Source organism: Thamnophis sirtalis, unplaced genomic scaffold, assembly GCF_051295495.1.
Source record: "Thamnophis sirtalis isolate CommonGarterSnake01/CBP01778 unplaced genomic scaffold, rThaSir2_p1.2 scaffold_13, whole genome shotgun sequence".
NCBI classification, from domain to species: Eukaryota; Metazoa; Chordata; class Lepidosauria; order Squamata; family Natricidae; genus Thamnophis; species Thamnophis sirtalis.
This window is the reverse complement of record NW_028261393.1, coordinates 15661672-15683312: the sequence shown is the minus strand read 5'-3', so window position 1 is coordinate 15683312 and position 21641 is coordinate 15661672. Positions and strand designations below refer to the sequence as shown.

Here is a 21641-nt window from a genome sequence, read left to right as displayed (position 1 = left end):
TCTATTCCTCATCTCACAAGGCTACCACGAAGCCAATCCTTAACCAAGTGGAAGGTTGATCTTGGATCTCCCCAGGCCACACCCCAAGTCTGTAAACCACATCAAATTTCCCATCTTAAGATCTTTAAACTATGTTAAAACTATAATTCTCATACTTTTCAATACTTCTAGAAAACCGAACAGAGATTTTAGCTAGGTTTTAGCTATGCTTTCCTTCACTTTAATGCATGGAGAATATATTTTAATCAATTTTTAATAACCCCTCCCCAACACATTTTTTTTACTGTTTTTGTTTCCTTTTGTAACCCAGGTGTGCTGAACTTCTGACATAATTGTGAAAGGCACAACAGTCCTAAAAATGGAACTGATGACCAAACAATTATATCTTATCGGCTCTCCTGTTCCCTGCAGCTTGTTCTAAATCCAGGTGACTTAAGGATCAACCCTGCACGAAGCGCCTCGGTTATCCTGTTTCTGCCTGCATACATGTTTTTGATGCTTCAGAATCACAAGGCATGGAGAAAAATGCTGGCGCTCGCCTGAGAGTTTGACCCTTGCATCCATCCTGCCACTGTGGTTGATGTCAGCGGTGGTTTATAGCTTGAACACTTTCTATGCATGTCTAGCCAACTGCAGCTTATAGGTAATCCTTGATTTTTAACAATTGAGCTCAAAATTTCTGTTGCTAAGCAAGACATTTAAGTGAATTCTGCCCCGTTTTATGACCTTTCTCGCCAGTTGAAATGAATAGCTGCAGTTGTTAAAAATTATTAACATAGCTAGGTGAATCTGGCTTTTCGACTAACTTTTCTGTCAGGTCACAAAAGATGATCATGACTCCAGGACATTGCAGCATCATGAGTCAGTTGCCCAAGTGTCTGAATTACAACCGCCGTAAGTATGAAAAACGGTTATAGGTCACTTTTTTCAGTGTGCTAACTTCAGTCACTAAATGAAGTGTTTTAAGTCAAGGACTACCTGTATTTACATAATCATTAGCATCTGCCAAAGACCACCCATTTAGGTGTCCAGCCTGTATTGTTTGCTCAGATTTCTAACCTTTTAACATTATGCTGCTTATTCTCCCCTCTAAATTGACTCTGGGAGGCTTAGAGGTAAAGGTTCCCCTCGCACGTGTGCTACCTGTTCCCAACTCTAGGGGGCAGTGTGCATCTCCTTTTCAAAGCCGAAGAACCAGCGCTGTCCGAGGACGTCTCTGTGGTCATGTGGCTGGTTACCTTCCCACCAAAGGCAGTCCCTATTTTTCTACTTGCATTTTGTACTTGCTTTCGAACTGCTAGAAGCTGGGACAAGTAACAGGAGCTCACTCCGTTACATGGCGCTAGGGATTCGAACCGCCAATTTTTCTGATGGACAAACACAAAAGTGTCTTAGCCACTGAATCCCTAACCATAACTGGGTGGCTTACAAGGGATAAAACTCTGTAAGCATCTTATTTTTTCAAAAATGATGCCTTTAATTCAAATTGAGGCAAGGGAGAAATATTCAAAGCACATTCAGGCTTTAGACCAGTGATGGCTAACCTTTTGCAGACCTGAGTGCCCAAAGCATGTGTGTGCAGGTGTGAATGTGCATCTGAGACCCCCAAATGCATGGGCCCCAGGCATTCACCCCCACCCCCTGCACATGCGCATATGCCCCTGCACATGTCCCACCCACCTCCACATGGGCAGCAGAGACCCAACAATCAGTTGGCTGCACATGCAATGTGCGGTGGAGATGAACTGGGATGACAACTTGCGTGCCCAGAGAGGCTGCTGCGTGCCACCTGTGGCAAACGTGCCATAGGTTCGCCATCACAGCTTTAGACTGTCTTCTGAACCCATTTCAACGAATACCTGAAATGCATTAGGTAAAATTAGCAATCTTAAGAATAAGGCAAAGCTGGTTGCCAGTTTGGCTGCTGGATTAACACATTGCTAGTGTATCAATCAGTGATTAAGATTGCTGTGATATATTTATGTCAAGGTGTGTGGGTGTGGGTAAAAATAACAGAAGCATACACAACATTGGAAAAAAAATACACAATCCTTTTAATTCCATACAACTGCAAAGACATAACTATTGTTGTTAATTGCAAAGTCGTGTCCGACTCATTGCAACCCCATGGACAAGGTTCCTCCAGGCCTTCCTGTCCTCTACCATCCTCTGGAGTCCATTCAAGCTCACGGCTGCTCCTTCAGTGACTTCCTCCAGGCACCTCATTCTCTGCCGTCCCGTTCTTCTTTTGCCCTCAATTGTTCCCAGCATCAGGGTCTTCTCCAGGGAGTCCTTCCTTCTCATTAGGTGGCCAAAGTATTTTGAGTTTCTTCTTCAGGATCTGGCCTTCTAAAGAGCAGTCAGGGTTGATCTCCTCTAGGCCTGACCAGTTGGATCGCCTTGCAGTCCAAGGGACTCGCAGGAGTCTTCTCCACCACCAGAGTTGAAAGGCCTCCATTCTTTGGCGCTCAGCCTTCCTTTTGGTCCAACTTTCACAGCCATCCATTGCAACTGGGAAAACAGTAGCCTTGACTATATGCACTTTTGTTGGCAGGATGATGTCTCTGCTTTTTACTCTGCTGTCTTATTTGCCATCGCTTTCCTCCCCAGGAGCAAGCGTCTTTTAAGTTCTTGGCTGCAGTCCCCATCTCAGAGCCCAGGAAAATAAAATCTGCCATGATCTTAGTTTTCTTAATGTGGAGTTTCAAGCCAACTTTTGCCCTCTCCTTCACCTGCATCAAGAGGCGTCTAACTATTATCAGACAGCTTTTTAAAGAAATTTCAGAAATTTTTGCTAGGGTTGCCTTCACAGCAAGCCGGTTTTTTTTTCCAACATGGCTGTAGCAAATTCCAAGGAAATATCTGAAGACCTACAAAAAATATTTTTTTTTAAAATTACCCCAAGTAGTTTTATTTTGTCTCCCTCAAAACCACTTCTATACTATCCCATCCTGTATGCCCCAAGTATTTTCCTCTCTGCACTTTTGGAATACTAGGTTTTAGAAAGCAAAGAGATCAAAAACTTTTTGATTTCTGGAAACAAACAATGCCACCAACACTCCAGCCTCATCTCAGCCCCATATCCGCAGGATTCATCCAGCTGTCACCATTAGAAAAATGTATCATCATAGACAAGGCAGAGGTGGCATGGATCTCCTATGCTGCATGCTCAGTTATTTAAAAGGTGGCTACTGGATATTGCATTATGTCATGCGGATCTATGAGCAGTAGGAAGCACTCATATTTACATTGCTGTCGTTTGCTGAGCCGTCCACTCCACCCGATGACCTTCTCCGGGATGAAAGATGGAAGGTCACTGCATTGCCCTGTTCTCCTGTAGAAAGAAATGTGAGCGCTGCTGGTCAAATAGTTTTACAACTAGTTTCCATAAAACGGTAGTGAATTAAAATACAGTGCATGCTATGAATAGGAGGATGTTAAAATGAGACATGCAAGGAAGGCAGTCTAAAACATTAGCATATTTATGCGAGATTGGTCCAAAAGTCAACAAGAGTTGAAATAGTAAAAAGGGCAAGAGATGATGGGACAGATATAGAATGCTTTTTGATATGGGATTTGCTGTATTAAGGATTAGGAAATAGAGGTAGAAATTGGGAAAATATCATTAAGTATACTGTTACCCAATATATTATCAGTGGTGGGATTCAGTTCAGAGAACCGGTTGTTGGAAGAAATCTCCTTTTGTGTTTTTTCCACTTTACAGGGCTAATCCTGTAAGGAAGGCAGGAAGGAAACATTATGGTATTGTTTCTAGCTTAATCTTTATTGCCCTGCTTACATAAATTGCCTCTCCAATTAACCCTTATTACATTGTAACCGCTAAGATAATGATCCACGTGAGTGACATTGAGTTGGCCCTGCCCACATGACCACTGAGCCCTGCCCACCGAGCGAGTCATTAGGGCAGAGAATCGGTTGTTAAATTGTTTGAATCCCACCACTGATTATTATGTACACATAAATATTAGATTATTACTACATGAACGTAAATATTATCATTATGTATAAATAGATCCATACAATACACTGTTCACTAAGCACTCATGTATGTTAAAGAGGTTTGTGGTTTTGAGGTTTTATTCAATTTGTATGCCGCCCTATTCCCGAGGGACTCAGGGCGGCTAACAAAACTGGAAGGAAGGGGAACAATACAAAAGGAAAGAAAACAAAGACAAACAACAATACAGAACCAATTTAAAAGGTCTTAGCAAGCACACCAGTTCAAGTGGGGATGGAACTCAGCAGCCCCAGGCCTGCTGGAACAGCGAGTAAAATATTTAAACAGCCAATAAAATATTTAAATATGGATGGTCTCTCGTGACGAGCCGATAGACAGAGATAGGAAGCAGTAGGCTTCCTCCCATATTTGGGCATACCAGGGGTTGTGACACTAAATACAAAATATATATATATATATTAGAATATATAAATAATTAGAATCAACTTAGAGCAGAAGTGCTAACACTTGTACTGTAGCTTTTTCATTCTTAGGTTCTAAGTGGTCAAAGGATAAAGACGTGTTTACTGAATATATTCAGTAAACACGTCTTTATCCTTTGACCACTTAGAACCTAAGAATGAAAAAGCTACAGTACAAGTGTTAGCACTTCTGCTCTAAGTTGATTCTAATTATTTTCCACAGGGAAACATGCAACCAAGCCAGCATCACTTTTTTAGTCCTCCCCAACCTGAAGAGTGGGGATTGCTAAATCTAAGAAGGCCCACTGTAAGGTCCTGCCTCGCCAGCCTTTTCAAGAAACCAGAACTCTTCAAACAAACAACATTGAAGATGTGAGAACTTCGGGCCGAGAAGGCAATAACAGGCCATTCCCAGGCACCAAGATCTTGTTCCTCCAGTGTTGAGATAAAACAGATGGCCCCAGGCACATTCTCCCCCACTCCCAACTTCCCCCAAGGTCCCAATAAGAGATCAATGGGACATGACACCCACCCAGCTTGGCCAAAGCGAGCACACATTTATGCTTGACGAACAATTATGGAACGTATGTATGAGCATCTGTTTCAAGTCAGCCCAGTTCATTGCTGGATTTATCCCAGCAAAGATGTTAGGACCAACTTGTTTTTTACTTTGCCTCCTTTTTGACCATGAGATCAGTAATTGGACCTGATGGGAAAGGGATCGGGAGGGTCTGGAATGCTGCTAATCATACTGAAACACCACCTATATTCACGAAAAGTATAAACAGGGAACTGCAATTGTACCTTGCAGGCTTCAGCTGCTGGCCTCAAAATTCAGAGGATGATAATGGGCATCTTCTTCTCCAATCATCCAGCACTTCCAGACTGTATCTGAAACATATAAAAATACCCAACATATGAATGGAAAACCATTTGAGATCACCTAAGCAAAAGCAGGACAGATTGCCTTTAGGATTTTAAAAATCCTAAGTGTAAACGTGGATTAGAACTCACATTTCTGGACAGTTACTATTCAATGAAAGTACTACTCAGTGAAAAAGAAAATATCTGAATGAAAACTATTCAAGGTGGCTTGTGAACATTGAGCAAGTTCCACATGGAAACCACTTCTGAACTTCATGCATGATGTGAATGAAACTCTGAGTTTTACGGATTAGACTGATAAGATCTTTATAGAAATGGCTTGTTCGTATTATTGTGAAAAAGCAAAAAGTTGTGATTTGATGTTAATGCCTTATTTTACTGCAAGTGTTGGAAGTCAATGTTTATTTTTTCATTTTCCCCATTTCTCTTTTCCTCCCCCCTGCTTTTCTATTTACTTTTGTATTTTATAATACTTTATATAATTCAATAAAAATGTTGACTGAGCAAGATAGTTATGAAGACCTTTGAAAGGGCCACCTGAGAACCATCATGGACCTGCTATTCTGTTGCAATTATGGAGTCTTGTCATTTGCAGTTCCATAACTGTCTAGTTTGGCTCTGCAACCCAACACCAGACTTCAACAGATAATTAGATCTGCAGAAAAAACAGTTGCTACCAATCTGCCTTCTATTGAGGGCTGTGAAAGTATCTACAGACCCCTCACATCCTGGACATAAATTGTTTCAACTTCTGCCCTCAAAACAACACTATAGGGCACTGCACACCAGAACAACTAGACACAAGGACAGTTTTCCACGAATGCCATCACTCTATTTAACAACTAATTCCCACAACACTGTCAAATAATTTACTAAGACTGTATTATTATTATTCTCTTCCTTCCTAGTTTCTGTCTCTTCCCACTTATGACTATAACCATGTTGCTTTTATCTTTCAATTTATATTGTTTTGTTTATTACAATTTGATAGCTTAGTTGTATCTTTTTATTCTTGATGAATGTATCTTGTCTTTTTAAGTACACCGAGAGCTTATGCACCAAAGACAAATTCCTTGTGTGTCCTATCACACTTGACCAATAAAGAATTCTATTCTATAAGAACACGTAAAATAATGAGGTATTCAGCCCTATAGATAGGTTAATGCTTGAGCATGTAGAAAGGTTGAGTGACATCCTCAGCTACCAATGGCTGGGAAGTCAAAGTCCTTCCCATCTCATTCTTGCATGTTGTTGGAGATCTTATGGCCACTGTCTAAGCCACAACTCTTGGTTTAACATGCCAATCCATTTTCTTGACTTAAGGAACTCGGGGATCCTCAAACTTGGTGACTTTCTAAAGCTATAAATGAATTTATGCAAATCACATCCCTCTTATGAATACTGTAAAGCAAATGATTTCACTGGGGTGGCGCTAGCTATTCTGGTGCAGTAGCTAAGGTGCTAGGCAGAAAACCAGGAGACAGCGAATTGTAGTCGTTCTTTAGGCATGAAAGCCAAATAGATGATTTTGGGGGCCAACCTGCCTCCCAAGGTTGATTTTGTGGGGGGGAAGATTTATGTCTGGAATTGCAGAAAATAAAGATGGGTTGAACTGCACAGAATAAACATGGGCTATGAACCTAATGCATTTTTATTAAACTCTGCCTATCCTGTAAAAAAGAAAAAAACCATTACCACTCCACCACTTCTGTTTGAAATCTCCTGAATTAACTAAGAAGAGGCATATAGACCAGTGTTTCTCACTGTAGGCTATTTTCAGATGGGTGGACTTCAATTCCCAGAATTCATACTGGCTGGGGGGAGGGGGGGAAAAGAGATTCTGGGAAATGAACTCCATACATCTAAAAATGGCAAAGTTGAGAAACACTAGACTTATATCAGCTGTAAACCTTTGCTGAGATTAATTTGCAAGTGTCCTTACGTCAAGTTGAGACAGACATCTATAAACCACCATGTCCAGCTCCAAAGCAGCCATCCACCTCATCTTCTTTCCTGCTGAAGGCTGATGGGAAGAAAAAGTGAATTAGACTGGAAGCCAAGCTATTACAGGACTCCAAAATTAGACACAGATTTCCTTGGTGGCTGTCCAGTTTTTTCTTACAAACTTTCAGTGATGGAGCACTCACAACTTCTGAAGACAAGCAGTTCTATGGATTAATTGCTCTGCCAGGAAATGTGACCTTAATTCTAGGCAGGTTCTCTCCTTGATTAGTCTCCATCCATTGTTTCTTGTCTTGCCGCCTGATGCTTTGGGAAATAAGTTGATCCCCTCTTCTTTGTGGGGGTCCCCCAAATACGGGAATATAGCTACGTTGTCACCCCAGCAATTTTCACTGACATACAGATAAATTCTGAACTGATTTGTCTATGCTGCTCTGCATTCAAGCTACAAAATGCCATCACTACGAAAAACATGTATTTCCCCCAAAATGTTGCTGAAGAGTTATGGGAGAACAAACCAAACAGCGACCGTCGAAGAAAAATATTATTTTCGGCACCTTTTTGACTACATCAGTCACAGATAAGACAGACGCAGCTTCGATAGGGCCATGGGGAAAAAACCTGTCAGCCTTGCCAGGTAAGCTAGACAGGAAAGAGGAGATGAGTTAAATTTACATTACTGTGAGGCTACCTTAAAAGAATAATCTGAAAATACAAAATTCCCACCACTTTTAACAACCTGATCTCTTAGGATTTGATCATTCCTAAATTTCTTCCTCCGATGGTTAAGTTGGGGGGGGGGCTTCTGCCTCTTGTCTGATTGTTTCCTAGACAACATCTCTTCCCCCTTTTCTCCAATCACCCACACATTCCATTACAGTATTATTGAAGATTTTTTGCACCCAACTGTTATATATTCCAGCATCATACTGCAACTGCAGAAGCTTCAAAGAGCTTTTGGTCCACATCAATTCACTGCAAAACTAACAGCAACTATAACTACATCAATACTATAAGCTGCCCAGAGTCCAACTGAGTGGGCAGCTAAATTAAATTCAAATAACTAATAATAATAATCAGATGTCCTCCAGTTTAAAAAGAGCACAGGGTTTATTCTAAAACAGCACTGCTAGTTAGGTATTCCCATTATTGCTCATTGTCGATTTGTTTTATGCATGAATTAAAAGAGTAAACATATATTGGATGGGGAATTGTGGACGTTGAAACCATTTTAAAGTTGCTAGGTTTGAAAAAAACATGATTTAGATTAAACTTGAAAAAAGTAAGAATTGCAATCCAACACATTTTACAGTGTGAAAAACTGGACTTGATCTCAAGGCCCAGCTGAGACACTCAGAACCTAGCACAGTGTTTATTAACCCATGGCAATGTTAAGATAATGTGGAATTCAACTCCCAGAACTCCCCAGCCAGCATGGACTCCGTTTATGGAGATACGTACATAGCAATGCTCAAAGCTAAGTAAAGCAACCTGATATAAATTCCCCGGAATCTGCAAAAAGATTTTTTTTTAATTGCACTACTTAAACTACATCCATAACAACTTTAAGGAAGATTTTCTAGAGGGCTCTGTAAGCCTGATAGAAAAACCCCTTTTGAGGACTTTTTCTATGAAAAGGGTCTTCTGCTTGGGCGGGGGGTTGGACTAGACGACCTCCAAAGGTCCCTTCCAACTGTTAATGGCAGGATTCTGCCAATCTAAATGGACTCCCGCAGATACCGCGATGAAAGGGGGGGGGCGTCTGGACGACATGCGAGGAGACCTCGCCCCTAGTAAAGCCTCCCACCGCTAAAGCAACATTGACTCGGGAAAGAGGCCCCATTCCCAACCCAATTAGGGAATCTCGCGTGGGAGAGAAATTGCAAGAAAGCGCCCAGACTCGGAACCAAGCTCCGGTGTTTTCTTCCCGGGGATGGAGGGCTCTCTTGCTATGCAACCAAGCGGTTAAGGAGGCATCGCTTCGAATTAAATAGGAGGATGGCGACGGATGGAGAAGCTTCGCCCCGCTGCGAAAATAGCAGCCCTACTAACCTGCCTCTCGGCCTCCGAGCACGGAAAGAACGTGGGATTCTCGGACGTGGCCTTTTATACCCCCTGTGAACGTCTAATTCGATTGGCTCCTTTCAAACAAGGAGTCCTGAAAGGGTTCTTGGGAAATGTAGTTTTTCTCCAAATCCATGCCAGAGCAGCAGGGCGCACACTTTTTAAAAAAGTTCTTATGAAAAGATTTTATTATATCAAACGAAATGAACAAGGGAGAAACGGATTGGCTTATTTTGAACAATAGATTATTAACATTGAGATTAATTCAGTTTGTCCCCAACTGGAAGGTACAAACAAAAGAACTCTTAAATATTTGACCAAATTGCTTGTTGCCTTTTTTTTTTTTTGCAAGTGGAGAAATTAAACTTTTAGCAACACATTTCAGCCACCTCTTTCTGAAAATCAGGTACAGATTTCCTACACTGCCAATTCAATGGATTCCTGACATCCTATACATGCTGGGGACCTATTCAAAATATGTATTCTGTAGTATAGACACGTATTTGGAGTATATCTAAGTAGAGGAAATATTAAACTTCATATGTTGCCTAAAGTTGCCATTTTGTGTTCATGAAAACCAGAATTTGTAACCAAAGTGCAAACAATACACAGTGTGTTTTTTTTAAACCAACTTTTCCATGTTCCATCTACCCATCCCATTGTCTTTGTATCTAGATGTGAATCAAATCTCAAGTGTTCTGCCTGTGGATCCACATGTTTGAGAGCTACAACCTATCCATAATCCAGTGAAAGTTTATGTACTCTGATTTTCAGATACATTATTACCTGATGGAAAAATATATATAATACAATTCAATATATGTTTACTTGGTTATTCCATTTCACAGGTATACAATTTTTTTACAGGTTATTCTTACCCGGTAAGACTTAAGTGACTTGCATACATTTCTCTTCATTTCTAAATTGGAAATAAGCCCTGCAATAAATGCACGCATTTTCCTTTCCCTGCAGAAATTTTTAACTAGGTGGACATCCACTAGAGACGTTAAAATGCCTGTTTGGCTTTTAGCAATTTTCCTTTAATCATCACTACAATAAACGCAGTGTAGCTGTGGGAATCGTCCTATTAACAGTACAACTTGTACAGCAACAAGCAAGAAATCTCAGACTACCTAGAGATACTCAAAATGCCAATTTATAAAACTGGCCCAGCATTGCTCAAAGCTTCAAAATCTCCACCCTTCTCTGCACCTTATAACAGAGATAATATAAAGCAGGGGTCTCCAACCTTGGCAACTTTAAGATTTGTGGAGCTGAAGTCTACAAGACTTAAAGTTGCCAAGGTTGGAGACCCCTGATATAAAGGACAGCATCTATGTATTCAAAACTGAGGGAAGCAACTTCTATTCTTTGAATGCAAGATCATTTATTTATTCATTATAGTTGCCCATCTCAATCCAATCCACCTGTAATCAGACACTAGGAACCTGTCAATAATTACTGCATTTAACTCACTATCTTCACATTCAGACTGCCTTCAAACTGCACAGCTCATGAGTGAAATGCCAGACCTCATTTGAGGGGGAATTATATTTCTCTTTTCTTTTCTTTTTTTCAACTGTTACTAGCAGAGTTTTGAAGTTCAAGGAAACGCTGATGCATCCTTTCAGTGACTCCCAGTGATATTATTCCAGCTATGGAGTACACAATTAAAATTTTCTCTGATCCCCCTAGACTCTTCATATTAAAACAGAATATCTGGTTGTTTTAACAGAAGTTGCCTCTACATGCTTCAAAATGTAGAATTTGTATCCTTTTCAGAAACTGCTAAAAGTTGGCCCAGGTTATTCCGCCTGCTCCCTCAAAGGTTTTTTTTTTCCTCCCCTTCATGGTGCGGTTTTGCTTCAAAATAATTTCTACGGAGGTTTATTTCAGCAAAGAAAAAGAAAGGGCTTATGGACCTATTCCATGGACCTGCTTCAGACTCCTGATCCCATTTACCCTATGGAGAACACCAGATACCCCACCTGCATGAAATATATATATATATATTTTATTGTACTTGGAATTAAGATTTCCCATCTTTTATTTAGTTCATAAATTAGAACTTCTTGGCTGGGATAAACAAGTCTTGCCTTCAGATCAACAGGGGGGTGCGGGTGGGGGAAGGGAGAAGAAATAAAACTAAGTCCCCGAGTTCTAATTTCATCTCAAATAAATGTGACCACAATTCTCCTCTGCTACTGTCTGCTGCTCCACGAGTGCAGGAAGAACCCAAAGCTGTCCTCTGCATCCTTGACTTGAGAATCTGGTGGAGAGAGAGGGACGAGTCCGTTTGCAGCTGCAACTTCCATGCGCTTTGGCAGGGATCCAAGGCCCGCTGGCACACGGCTCGGAGGGAGCATTATCAGCAACATGGGCAATTATGCAGCTTGGAGCTCCGAAGACACGCTATCCAAAGGCTGCCAATGGCATTCTATCAAGGCATCGTAGAGTTCTTCACTCTGCTCCATAAACTGCTTGTTGGCTTCACTCACATCCGTCTGGGGCATCGGATCTGCCAACGGAAGGAAGCCTACATGAGTGAATTTTGGAAGACATTTGTGTGAGTGCTGAAACGCAGAATTCTTTGTGGTTTGGACCATTGTATCTTGATTTAATAAGCTCCAATATCAACCAGAATTTTACCTACACAGGCAACCTCTTTGAACAATCGACAATTAAACCAGAACCCCAAACACTGGTTCAATGTTTTCTCCAAAGTGGATGAAATTAAAAAATGGAGGTTTAAGAAAGATTTCACTGAACAAAGAGACTGTTCATGTAAATAAAATGCCTGATCATACAGCAACTGTATGATAGTTGTCAAAACTGGGCAGTTCTCCATGCATTCATCTCAAACACTTTCTTAGAAAATGATGGAGAGCTTTTTAATCCTTTTGAGAGAACAAAAATCTATAAAACTTTGTTTCTCAAACCTTTTGGAACATAGTCTTAGGAGAGTTACATACATATAGCAATAGCACAGACTTATATACCGCTTCACAGTGCTTTACAGCCCTCTTTAAATGGTTTACAGAATCAGCGTATTTTCCTCAACAACCTGCGTCCTCGTTTTGCCGACCTCGGAAAGATGGAAGGATAAGTCAACCTTGAGCTGTTCAGGATCAAACTCCTGAGAGCAGGCAGAGTTAACAAGCAACATTGCATACTAATCACTCTGTCACCATGCAGGGATGATATAGCATATAAAAAACACACTTTTGACCAAATTATATGTAAAGAAACTGTGGTTTTCTTCCCACTACCAGCTCTATATTTGTAAATGCAAATATTTGCTTGGATTAGCAAATATATTTAATTATAATACATCTAGAATATTCAATGTTTCAATCTTTCCTAAAGCTTTCTGCTAGCCCAGAACTGATTTGGTTTGAACCGGCAAATTAGAAAAAGAAACGTAATTTCTACTTCTAAGAAGGAATTATAATAGCCAGCCTTACCTTCTAATGCATCTTCACCCACTTCTTCATATGTCTGCAATAGTGAGAATTACAAATTATAAAGGAATCAAAAATTGTTTATTTAGAAGCATTTAACACAAAGATTTACAAGACTTACATAGCATAAGGACTGGAGTTTTGATAACGCCTATAAATCTTTACTCTCACCTGCATGGTGTTCTGTGTGTAGCAATATTGTGGGTAGCTGTAGCTGTAACTGCCGGTGTTTTGATCATATCCCCAATGGGCATAGTAGTTCTGATATTGTTGGTAGTACTGGCTATAGTTATAGTTGTACATCTGATTGTACTCCACCATCTTCAACCGATTACTTGGAAAAGAAACAAGAGTTAGGAAGGAAGAGAAAGTCAATGACAAGAACTCTTAAAATTTCTGAACAAAATTTAATCTATGACAAAAATCCTAAAATTATACTCATTTAGTTCCAAGGCCGTCAGTTATATATATACTACTAAAAGTCTCTGTTTGTGTCACCTTCAACTGGGTAAAATGGTGCATTGTAAGGCAAATGATTTATTGAATCAAGGTACCTCAAATGGGATAGCATAAGGTTTATATCCAAAATCTGGGATTCATGACTCCAAAGGAAAGAAAATTTTAAGGATCTTCAGACCAATTGTGTTGGTAAAGTTGTGCTCCTTACCAGCTTCTCACAAGCAAAGTCAGTGGGGAAGCTGGTAGGAAGTCAGAACTGGCTCCCATTGCTTTTTTTGTCCGCCTGTGGTCGTTCTGTTTATATGTTTAGGGAGGGAAATATTACTGAAACAATGATTCAATGCGTCACATGTTATATAGTGAATCATAACTGTATTCTGCTGAGTAGTGTTTGTGGCAGCTTTATTCACTGTGTGTCATTGTATTAGGAATAGGGAAACTGTGTTACTCCACACGGACTGAATTATAGCTCGCAGCATATTCTGCATTAGACCAGGTTGGCTGGCATTGCTTGGGAGTTTGGTAACACCTGGAGGCCCACAAGTTACCTGAATTTCTACTTTCAGTCAAGCTTATAGGGTGCCTCTCCAAGGAATCCACCCTTAAATTAATGTACTTATCTGAATCATTTTAGGAAGTAATCATGGCTTCCAACATAAGGGCACAATATGCCAGTGTATGACCCAAACAAGTGGAACTGCTGGATTAAGCACATATTCTGTCTATACTTACGCTTTTGGTATGGCAACGCTCAAGCGTATTGGCTTAGAACCAAGGCCGACAGCTCCCTGGCACTCTACCAGTGCTCTTTTTTGCTCCAGTTCATCTGAGAATTTCACAAAACCATAGCCTCTGTAAAAACACAGAACAAGCAACAGGAAGGTAAGAGAGAAGGCCAGCTTGCACGATGTCTATGGAGATTCTCAATCACGCAGATCATGGGTAGCATGCACCTTCTAAGAAGCTCTAGCAGAACTTTCTGAAGCGCTGTTGATTTGTTTGCCACCTCATTTAACTGAACCATGCTCCCCCAAAAAATGTGGTGCTTAATTTAGTATGTTTCATTCATTAAGAGTATAAAGGGGAATATACACTCCCATGAGACCAGGGAAGGTCCCCAGGTTTTCAAAACATGTTTTCAACTTATTCTTGCTATAACAGAGAGGGAAAATTACTAAATGTCTGTTTAAGGAATCATATTTATTACATTAAAATTTAATGACATTTACAATGTTGTTTTGTCTTGACTTTTCCTAGTACTTCTCAGAATGTGGTTTTTTAAAATTTAGTCTTGAACTCTAACAACAGTAGTTTTTCATCACTACAAATTTTCAGGATTACTGTCTTCTAGAAGGCTTAACTTTATTTTATAAAGGCTGACGAGATTCCCTCTATGAGAAATGGGCATGCAAGAGTTAGTCTAAACCAGAGGTGGGGAGCATGGCTGGCTCAGGAATTCTGGGAGTTGAAGTCCACAAGTCATAAAAAGCCTTCTTCCATTGCAAAACAGGCGCAAATAAAGCAAAGCACATTTTTGAAAAACTTACTTGGAAACACCCGTCTGATCCACGACCACTTTTCCACCCCGACATGATGGGTATACTTTTACAAAAAATTCATATATCATCCCGTCATCTACATCAGGGGAAAGATCCCCAACGAACAGGGAATATTCTGGGCTGTGGGGAAAAAATAAGAGAAAGAATAGGAACTGTCCAAACGCAGCTGTCAACAAAACTCAAAATTAACATCTGTGAATTATTTTTAGATCAGCCAGGAATGTTCAAATAGGGTGTGTGTGCGCCCAATGGGCCTGAATTGAATTGAAAACCAGTGGTGGCATTTTTGCAGAATGATTACAGAGGTTCGATATATCCCAGCCCTAAAATGGCAGCTGTGAGGTATATAACCAGTCAAAAAACTGAGAAAGCTTTAATATTCAATCATATTTAATAACCACACCATCTAGGTTTGTTATAGCCACCTCTCTTCAAAACCTGCTTGGAGACATTCTTGGAAATAAAGGTGATGCTGGAGGCCAGTTTGTTTTGCTTTTCTGGAGGTTAGGTCCTACCATCCTTTTTTTAAAGAGAATTTTATCTGGTAAGTCCAGAGTTGCTGAGTTTAGTTAAGTAGGAGATAAATGCATATGGTGCCCTCTATAGTTAAGAACGGGGAACTATAGGGACAAAAAATGGATTAAAACCTATTTTAAGTCACGTGCCATAATTTTACACTTTAAATACACAGTGGGAGGTTTTGTTTCCTTCTTTTTAAAACCAATAACAGTTGTAACCTATAATTGTGTTTAGTCTAAGCGAAACTTTTAAGTCCGTGTTTCTCAACCTCAACAAATTTAACATGGGTGGACTTTAATTTCCAGAATTACCCAGCAAGTGTTTCCATACATCTTAAAGTTGCTGACGTCAAGAAACACTGCTTTAAGCAACTGCTTAATTTCATTTTTCATTCTCCTGTCTCCTATAACTCCAAATACCTACCTATTCAGAAATATAAGTAAGGGAAAAGGGCTACATTTATTTAGACGCTTGGGTCAAAAATATGCTGAAAAGTTATGTTTTTAAGGCAAATACCTCCCCCAAACAAATGAATACCTTTTAGTTTTTAATGTAAGTGTAAGCTGGAACTGTTTGCATGAGGTACCAATGAGTGCTGTACCATCTGCTCTCCTGTGATAAGCAGAACTCCAACCATCTTTCATTGATATGCCATAAATTCCTATCTGCTTATGTTTTATTATAGAAAGTTTCACTATGTCCTCTATCTTAGTTAACCTCTGAACATTAAATGATAATGGTTTTAATAACAAGATGTGGAAGCTCTCTTCATGTTCCTAAGCATTTCCCTGAACAACAGTCATTAATAATACCGGAAGAAACTATGAACAGGGCTCCAAATGCTTTTAGTTAATAGAAACAGCCTCAAAGTTTATTGCGGTTTCCACCATCCCAACCCCACCCAAATATAGGCCATCACTTCTCAACCTTAGCAACTTTAATATATATGGACTTCAACTCCCAGCATTCTCCAGTCAGCATTTTGCCCAGTTTGGAAAATCCATTCAATTTCTTAGAGAAACGAAATGGCTTTGGCATAGCATTCCTTTTCGATGGAACATGCATGAACTAAAGGCCCAGTTCTTTGGAATCCAGGCTGTTGGTGCTACTGAAGCTTTAATAGTTTGCAGACTTTGAAAGGTGCCACAATCCTGTTTGCTGCTTTACCCAAGAAAGTGATTGCTGAGGCTATAAGTTAATGAGTAAAATGCATCCGCAGTAACCACTGCATTGGATAATAGCAGAGTTAGCGACATGAACTGGAAAAACGTGTTGTACCACTGCCAGGGAATTTTCATCCACTAGCACAGTGTTTCTCAACCTTGTCAACTTGAAGGGGTCTGGACTTCAATTCCCAGAATTCCCCAGCCAGCATTCGCTGGCTGGGGAATTCTGGGAGTTGAAGTCCAGACCCCTTCAAGTTGACAAGGTTGAAAAACACTGCACTAGCACAATGCCGCTGCTTGGGAGACTTGTATGAGGATTAACCTTCAGGATTTCCTTAGGGAAAAATAAGCTGAACATTACACTGGTGCCCACATAAAAGATAAGAACGTGGAAATGCTTTTCTTAAGAGCTTAGTTTACCTGTTATCAGGTTGCTTCCCATATGTGGCATAGTTTAATTTAAAGCGCTTTGTCTGAAATACAAAGTAAAGATGCAAAAACACATTTTAAGCACGACAGTTCAAGGAAAATAACAATTACAAAGTTTTAAAAAGTAACTGAATTTTGCTACACGGTGATTTGGTTTAGCTCTTTCTGTTCTACTCATGTGAGTAGAACAGAAAGCTCACATAGATGGAATGCTGAAATATTTTTGTAGAGACTAAAACACGCTAGCTGGGATAAGCACTTTTCCTTACTATTCTGATCATTTAGTGCAGTGGTCTCCAACCTTGGCAACTTTAAGACCTGTGGACTTCAACTCCCAGAGTTCCTCAGCCAGCTTTGCTGGCTGAGGAACTCTGGGAGTTGAAGTCCACAAGTCTTAAAGTTGCCAAGGTTGGAGACCACTGATTTAGTGGACCCAACCTCATAGTATCATTTAGTTCAGCACACTAGAAACCAGGAGACTGCAAGTTCTAGTCTCGTTTTAGGCATAAAAACCTGCTAGGTGACTTTGAGCCAATCACAAGGGGACTCAGTTCTAGTCCCACCTTAGGTATGAATGCTGGCTAAGTGATTCTGGGCTACCTATCAGGAGACTCATAATCCTGCTTATACACATAAAAGGCAGGTGTCAGTCTTCCAGAAGGACCCAATTAAAAACTCTGAGACAGGCATTTTCTCAAAGTTCACATTTATTAGTGTAGGTGTACAGGCACATCTGGGAAAACCCAAATGTGAGAGTTCCGGGTTTTCCCTCAGTAAGTCAAGTAAGTCCTTCGGGATTGGGCGGCATATAAATGTGGTTAATAATAGCAATAGCAGTTAGACTTATATACCGCTTCATAGGGCTTTCAGCCCTCTCTAAGCGGTTTACAGAGTCAGCATATCGCCCCCAACAACAATCCGGGTCCTCATTTTACCCACCTCGGAAGGATGGAAGGCTGAGTCAACCCTGAGCCGGTGAGATTTGAACAGCCGAACTACAGAACTGCAGTCAGCTGAAGTAGCCTGCAGTGCTGCATTTAACCACTGCGCCACCTTGGCTCTTCAATAAATAAATAAATAAATAAAAAGTTCAAACTCAGCCCCTGCACCCATCATACCATCCCATGGTCCAATCCCAATCCACCCCAACTCGAGACATCACTTCAACCACTCCTCCTCCAGGTGCAGGAAGACCCTGACCTTGACCGAAAAGAAGAATGCTATCTTGTCTAATTACATTCCCTCTACTAAATCTCCCCCCTCCTATTTCTCAAGCACAAGAATGTGGCAACGTGGAAGCTTCCATTGTTAATATGGCTTCCAAAGCTGACAGCAGGCTAAAATATTTATTTATATCTTGCCTTTATTATTTTTATTCATAAATTAAATAATTCAAAGCAGGGAACATACCAAACACCCCGACCTCCCTGTATTTTCCCTGCAGATTGGACTGAGAAACATATAGCAATAGCAATAGCAGATTTTTATATACCGCTTCATAGGGCTTTCAGCCCTCTCTAAGCGGTTTACAGAGTCAGCATATTGCCCCCAACAACAATCCCGGTCCTCATTTTACCCACCTCGGAAGGATGGAAGGCTGAGTCAACCCTGAGCCGGTGAGATTTGAACCGCTGAGCTGCTGATCTAGCAGTCAGCTGAAGTAGCCTGCAGTGCTGCATTTAACCACTGCGCCACCTCGGCTCTTTTTGATATGATTTAGAAATCCCAACGACTTAAGTGGGGCTTCTTCACAAGCAGGTGCGCTTAGGATTTCAGACTGGCTTTTCAGACGAGCTTCTTTACTTACAGGGGTGGCACCAGGAAGGGGCTTCCCGTTGATTTTATGTAAACATTTTTCTGCTGTGGCCAGATCAGCAAATTCTACAAAGCAATAGCCTGCTGGAATCCTGGAAGGAGAGAAATAGGTCATTCATTGCCTGTGTTTGTGCCTGTCAGTGAAAAATGTTGTGGAGAATAATGCTACCAATGTTTACTAGCCACAATAGCTATATATTACCTCCGGTGTCAAGGCAGTACGCCTCTCAAATCCCAGTTGCTGGAAAACACTAGCAGGAGGGCGCTATTGCTCTCATGTCCTGCTTATGAGTTTCCCAGAGGTATCCCCTTGGCATTGTGGGAACAGAATGCTGGGCTAGATAGGCCTTTGGTCTGATCCAGCATAATTCTTCTTATGTTCTGCTTTACTGCAAAGTGAGAGATCAGGACTTGGCAATCATATCTCAAACAACGTGTCAAATTATGTTCTGCAACAGAGGCCATAGAGATGGCGACCAGGATGGCAGCTTTTCCAGTAGTGGCAACCTGTTTACAGAGTGATGTTCTCAAGACAAATTAAGGCGGCATTCATAAAGATACCAGATTGAAATTACATGCACTTGAAAAGGAATCATTGACGAGCATCTGTCTCTTGATTGATTTAACAATTTTGGGAGAAAAGTTTTGGGGACGCTCCCCTTCATAGAAAGGACTAGGAGAGGGAGCTACAATCGATCAGTGAAAGAAGACCGATCTAATGGACTGACTCTGGATAAGCATCGCATCTTGTCCCTGTGGCAAACCAGATAGGGTTCATTAACAGGGGCTCACTTTATAAGATGCCCCAAAGTCACAACATGGCTTGTTTAATTTTAGTCTAATGTGGAGTAGGAATCATAATATACCATAGCTTATGCGTCACATAGCAGTTACAATATAGTGTCTTATTCAATAAAGCATGGTTAAACTGTGGTCTACTAGCACAAGGTAAGAATTAATTCAGTATCCAAGTCGCACAATCTATAGATGGGTTGAAAATAACCTCTCCTTCTCACCAAAATATATGTACATCAATAGCCAATACATGAAAAACAAGCAATCTATTCTGAATATACACATCGACAGCCAATAAAATTAAAAAAACAATAAGCAAATAACCCCATCAGTCTATTCTGAATATACACATTAACAGCCAATAAATAAAAAACAAATCAATACCCTGTCAATCTATTCCGAATTATCTTCACACTCAGGACTAGTTGTCCCATAGTAGCAAAAGCTCTTGAAATGAAGTTCTCATCCATATAGGGCTCCAGCTAGAGAGAGAAAGAGAGAGGAGAAAAATAAGACAAGAATACCACAATACAGCAACAATAAGAATAATATAATTACGTGCTATTTAAGAGATGCTGCTGGACTTTCCTCGCCTCCAGGAAGCTACCTAAAGCCATTCAGGAATACACCTGTTATTAAAACAAGCTTCCTGAGATGAAGCTGCTAACTCTTTGAAGAAAGGATATAAATAAGTACAACATGGCCTTGGCAGAAGACTCTGGCCTTACAACCCCCCACCCAAAAAGCCCCCCAAAAGCACTTAAAGACCAGCCAGCAAAAGGACAAAGCAACCCTGCCAGTGGGAGCCATCAAAATCCCACCCTCTCTCCCCGTCTGGAAGCAGAATCAGGACTTTGGAGAGGGGGTCTTTAATCCCCCCTCCCAACAGAGGGGGGCCGTCCGAATGTTTTTTTGGGGGGAGGGCTTCTAATTCCTTCTCAAGAGCCCCCCCCCATCCAGCGAGGGGAAACTTCTGGCACTTCTGCACTCGGGAGGGCAGCGACCCCCCCCCTTTAAGCCCCCCTCCTCAGCTTCATACTCCCCCTCCCCCAAAGAGGGTCTTCCTCGCATAGGCAGCCCCCGCGACGGCCTGCGCGGGCCCCTCTGGCGGCAGACCCTCGGCTCCCGCCCCGAGGAGAGGACTGGAGAGCGGCCACTCAGACTCCTCTGCACGGAGGGTCTTAGCCAGCCGCGCCCCCCGACCCACCCGCCACCGCCACTCACGTCTCCCATCCACAGGCTGGCGGCCATGCTGCTCTCGCCGCCCCAGGGCGCCCGGGCCGAGGGGCGGGCGACGGGGAAGCCTGCCCCGCTCGACCCCGCCGCCGCCGCTTCACCGCACTTCCGCGGCCCCCCGCCTCGCTTTCTCCCTCGGCGCGAGCTTTCTCCCCCCTCCCCCTCCCGCGCGTCTCGGCAAGAGGCGGAAGGAGGCCGGAGCGGCGGCGGCGGCGCTACCTACAGCGGCCCCTGCCTGCGCGGAGGAGTCACTGCAACGCCCCGTCCTCCGGAGGCTTAGCTCAGCTCAGCTCTGGCACTGTTCTGCCTTCGATACATTCAGATACGCAGTTATTTATTTTATTTTATTTATTATTTTATTTATTTTATTTATTTTATTTATTTTATTTATTTTATTTATTTTATTTATTTTATTTATTTTATTTATTTTATTTATTTTATTTATTTTATTTATTTTATTTATTTTATTTATTTATTTTATTTATTTATTTTATTTATTTTATTTATTTTATTTATTTTATTTTTTATTTTTTATTTTTTATTTTATTTATTTATATATGTATTTATAAAAATAATTATTCTTAATTATTTTTATTTATTTATACTTATTTATTTATACTTATTTATATTTATTTATTTATACTTATTTATATTTATTTATTTATATTTATTTATTTATTTATTTATTTATTTATTTCATCAAGCATGTATTAGACAACATGTATATGTAGAAACATGATTTTGGAAACATGAAATGGATACAAATAAAAAGAAATATTAGGATAGGGAGGGTAGGCGTGCTAGTGCACTTATGCGCCAACATAACTTAATGTATAACTTATAATTATAAT

The 21641-nt window shown here is 40.8% G+C and overlaps 1 protein-coding gene and 3 non-coding genes across 7 annotated transcripts; all 4 read right to left on the bottom strand.

Moving 5' to 3' along the window:
* Positions 1–2030: 2030 nt before the first annotated feature.
* On the bottom strand, positions 2031–20945 carry TRNAU1AP (tRNA selenocysteine 1 associated protein 1). 4 transcript variants are annotated; one of them, XM_087728188.1, is made up of 14 exons: positions 20779–20945; positions 19939–20036; positions 18752–18851; positions 16936–16988; positions 14819–14950; positions 14004–14123; positions 12984–13146; positions 12816–12849; positions 9340–11887; positions 7473–7929; positions 7268–7348; positions 5245–5331; positions 3249–3334; positions 2031–2870 (listed from the first exon to the last, which is right to left on the bottom strand). In XM_087728188.1, exons 1-9 carry the CDS (start codon positions 20803–20805, stop codon positions 11736–11738), a joined length of 879 nt encoding a protein of 292 aa, XP_087584314.1. In that variant the 5' UTR covers positions 20806–20945; the 3' UTR covers positions 2031–2870; positions 3249–3334; positions 5245–5331; positions 7268–7348; positions 7473–7929; positions 9340–11735. The 4 variants fall into 4 exon arrangements, with proteins under 4 accessions (XP_087584314.1, XP_087584316.1, XP_087584317.1 ...); XM_087728190.1 differs by having other exon boundaries at positions 7845–7929; XM_087728191.1 differs by having other exon boundaries at positions 9340–11869; positions 20779–20944.
* On the bottom strand, positions 3064–3137 carry LOC148043081 (small nucleolar RNA SNORD99). The gene has a single exon (XR_015698411.1). It is a non-coding gene; the product is annotated as a small nucleolar RNA SNORD99 (small nucleolar RNA).
* LOC148043080 (small nucleolar RNA SNORA44) lies at positions 6496–6628 on the bottom strand. Its single transcript, XR_015698429.1, has one exon. It is a non-coding gene; the product is annotated as a small nucleolar RNA SNORA44 (small nucleolar RNA).
* LOC148043079 (small nucleolar RNA SNORA16B/SNORA16A family) lies at positions 7758–7899 on the bottom strand. The gene has a single exon (XR_015698423.1). It is a non-coding gene; the product is annotated as a small nucleolar RNA SNORA16B/SNORA16A family (small nucleolar RNA).
* Positions 20946–21641: the final 696 nt, after the last annotated feature.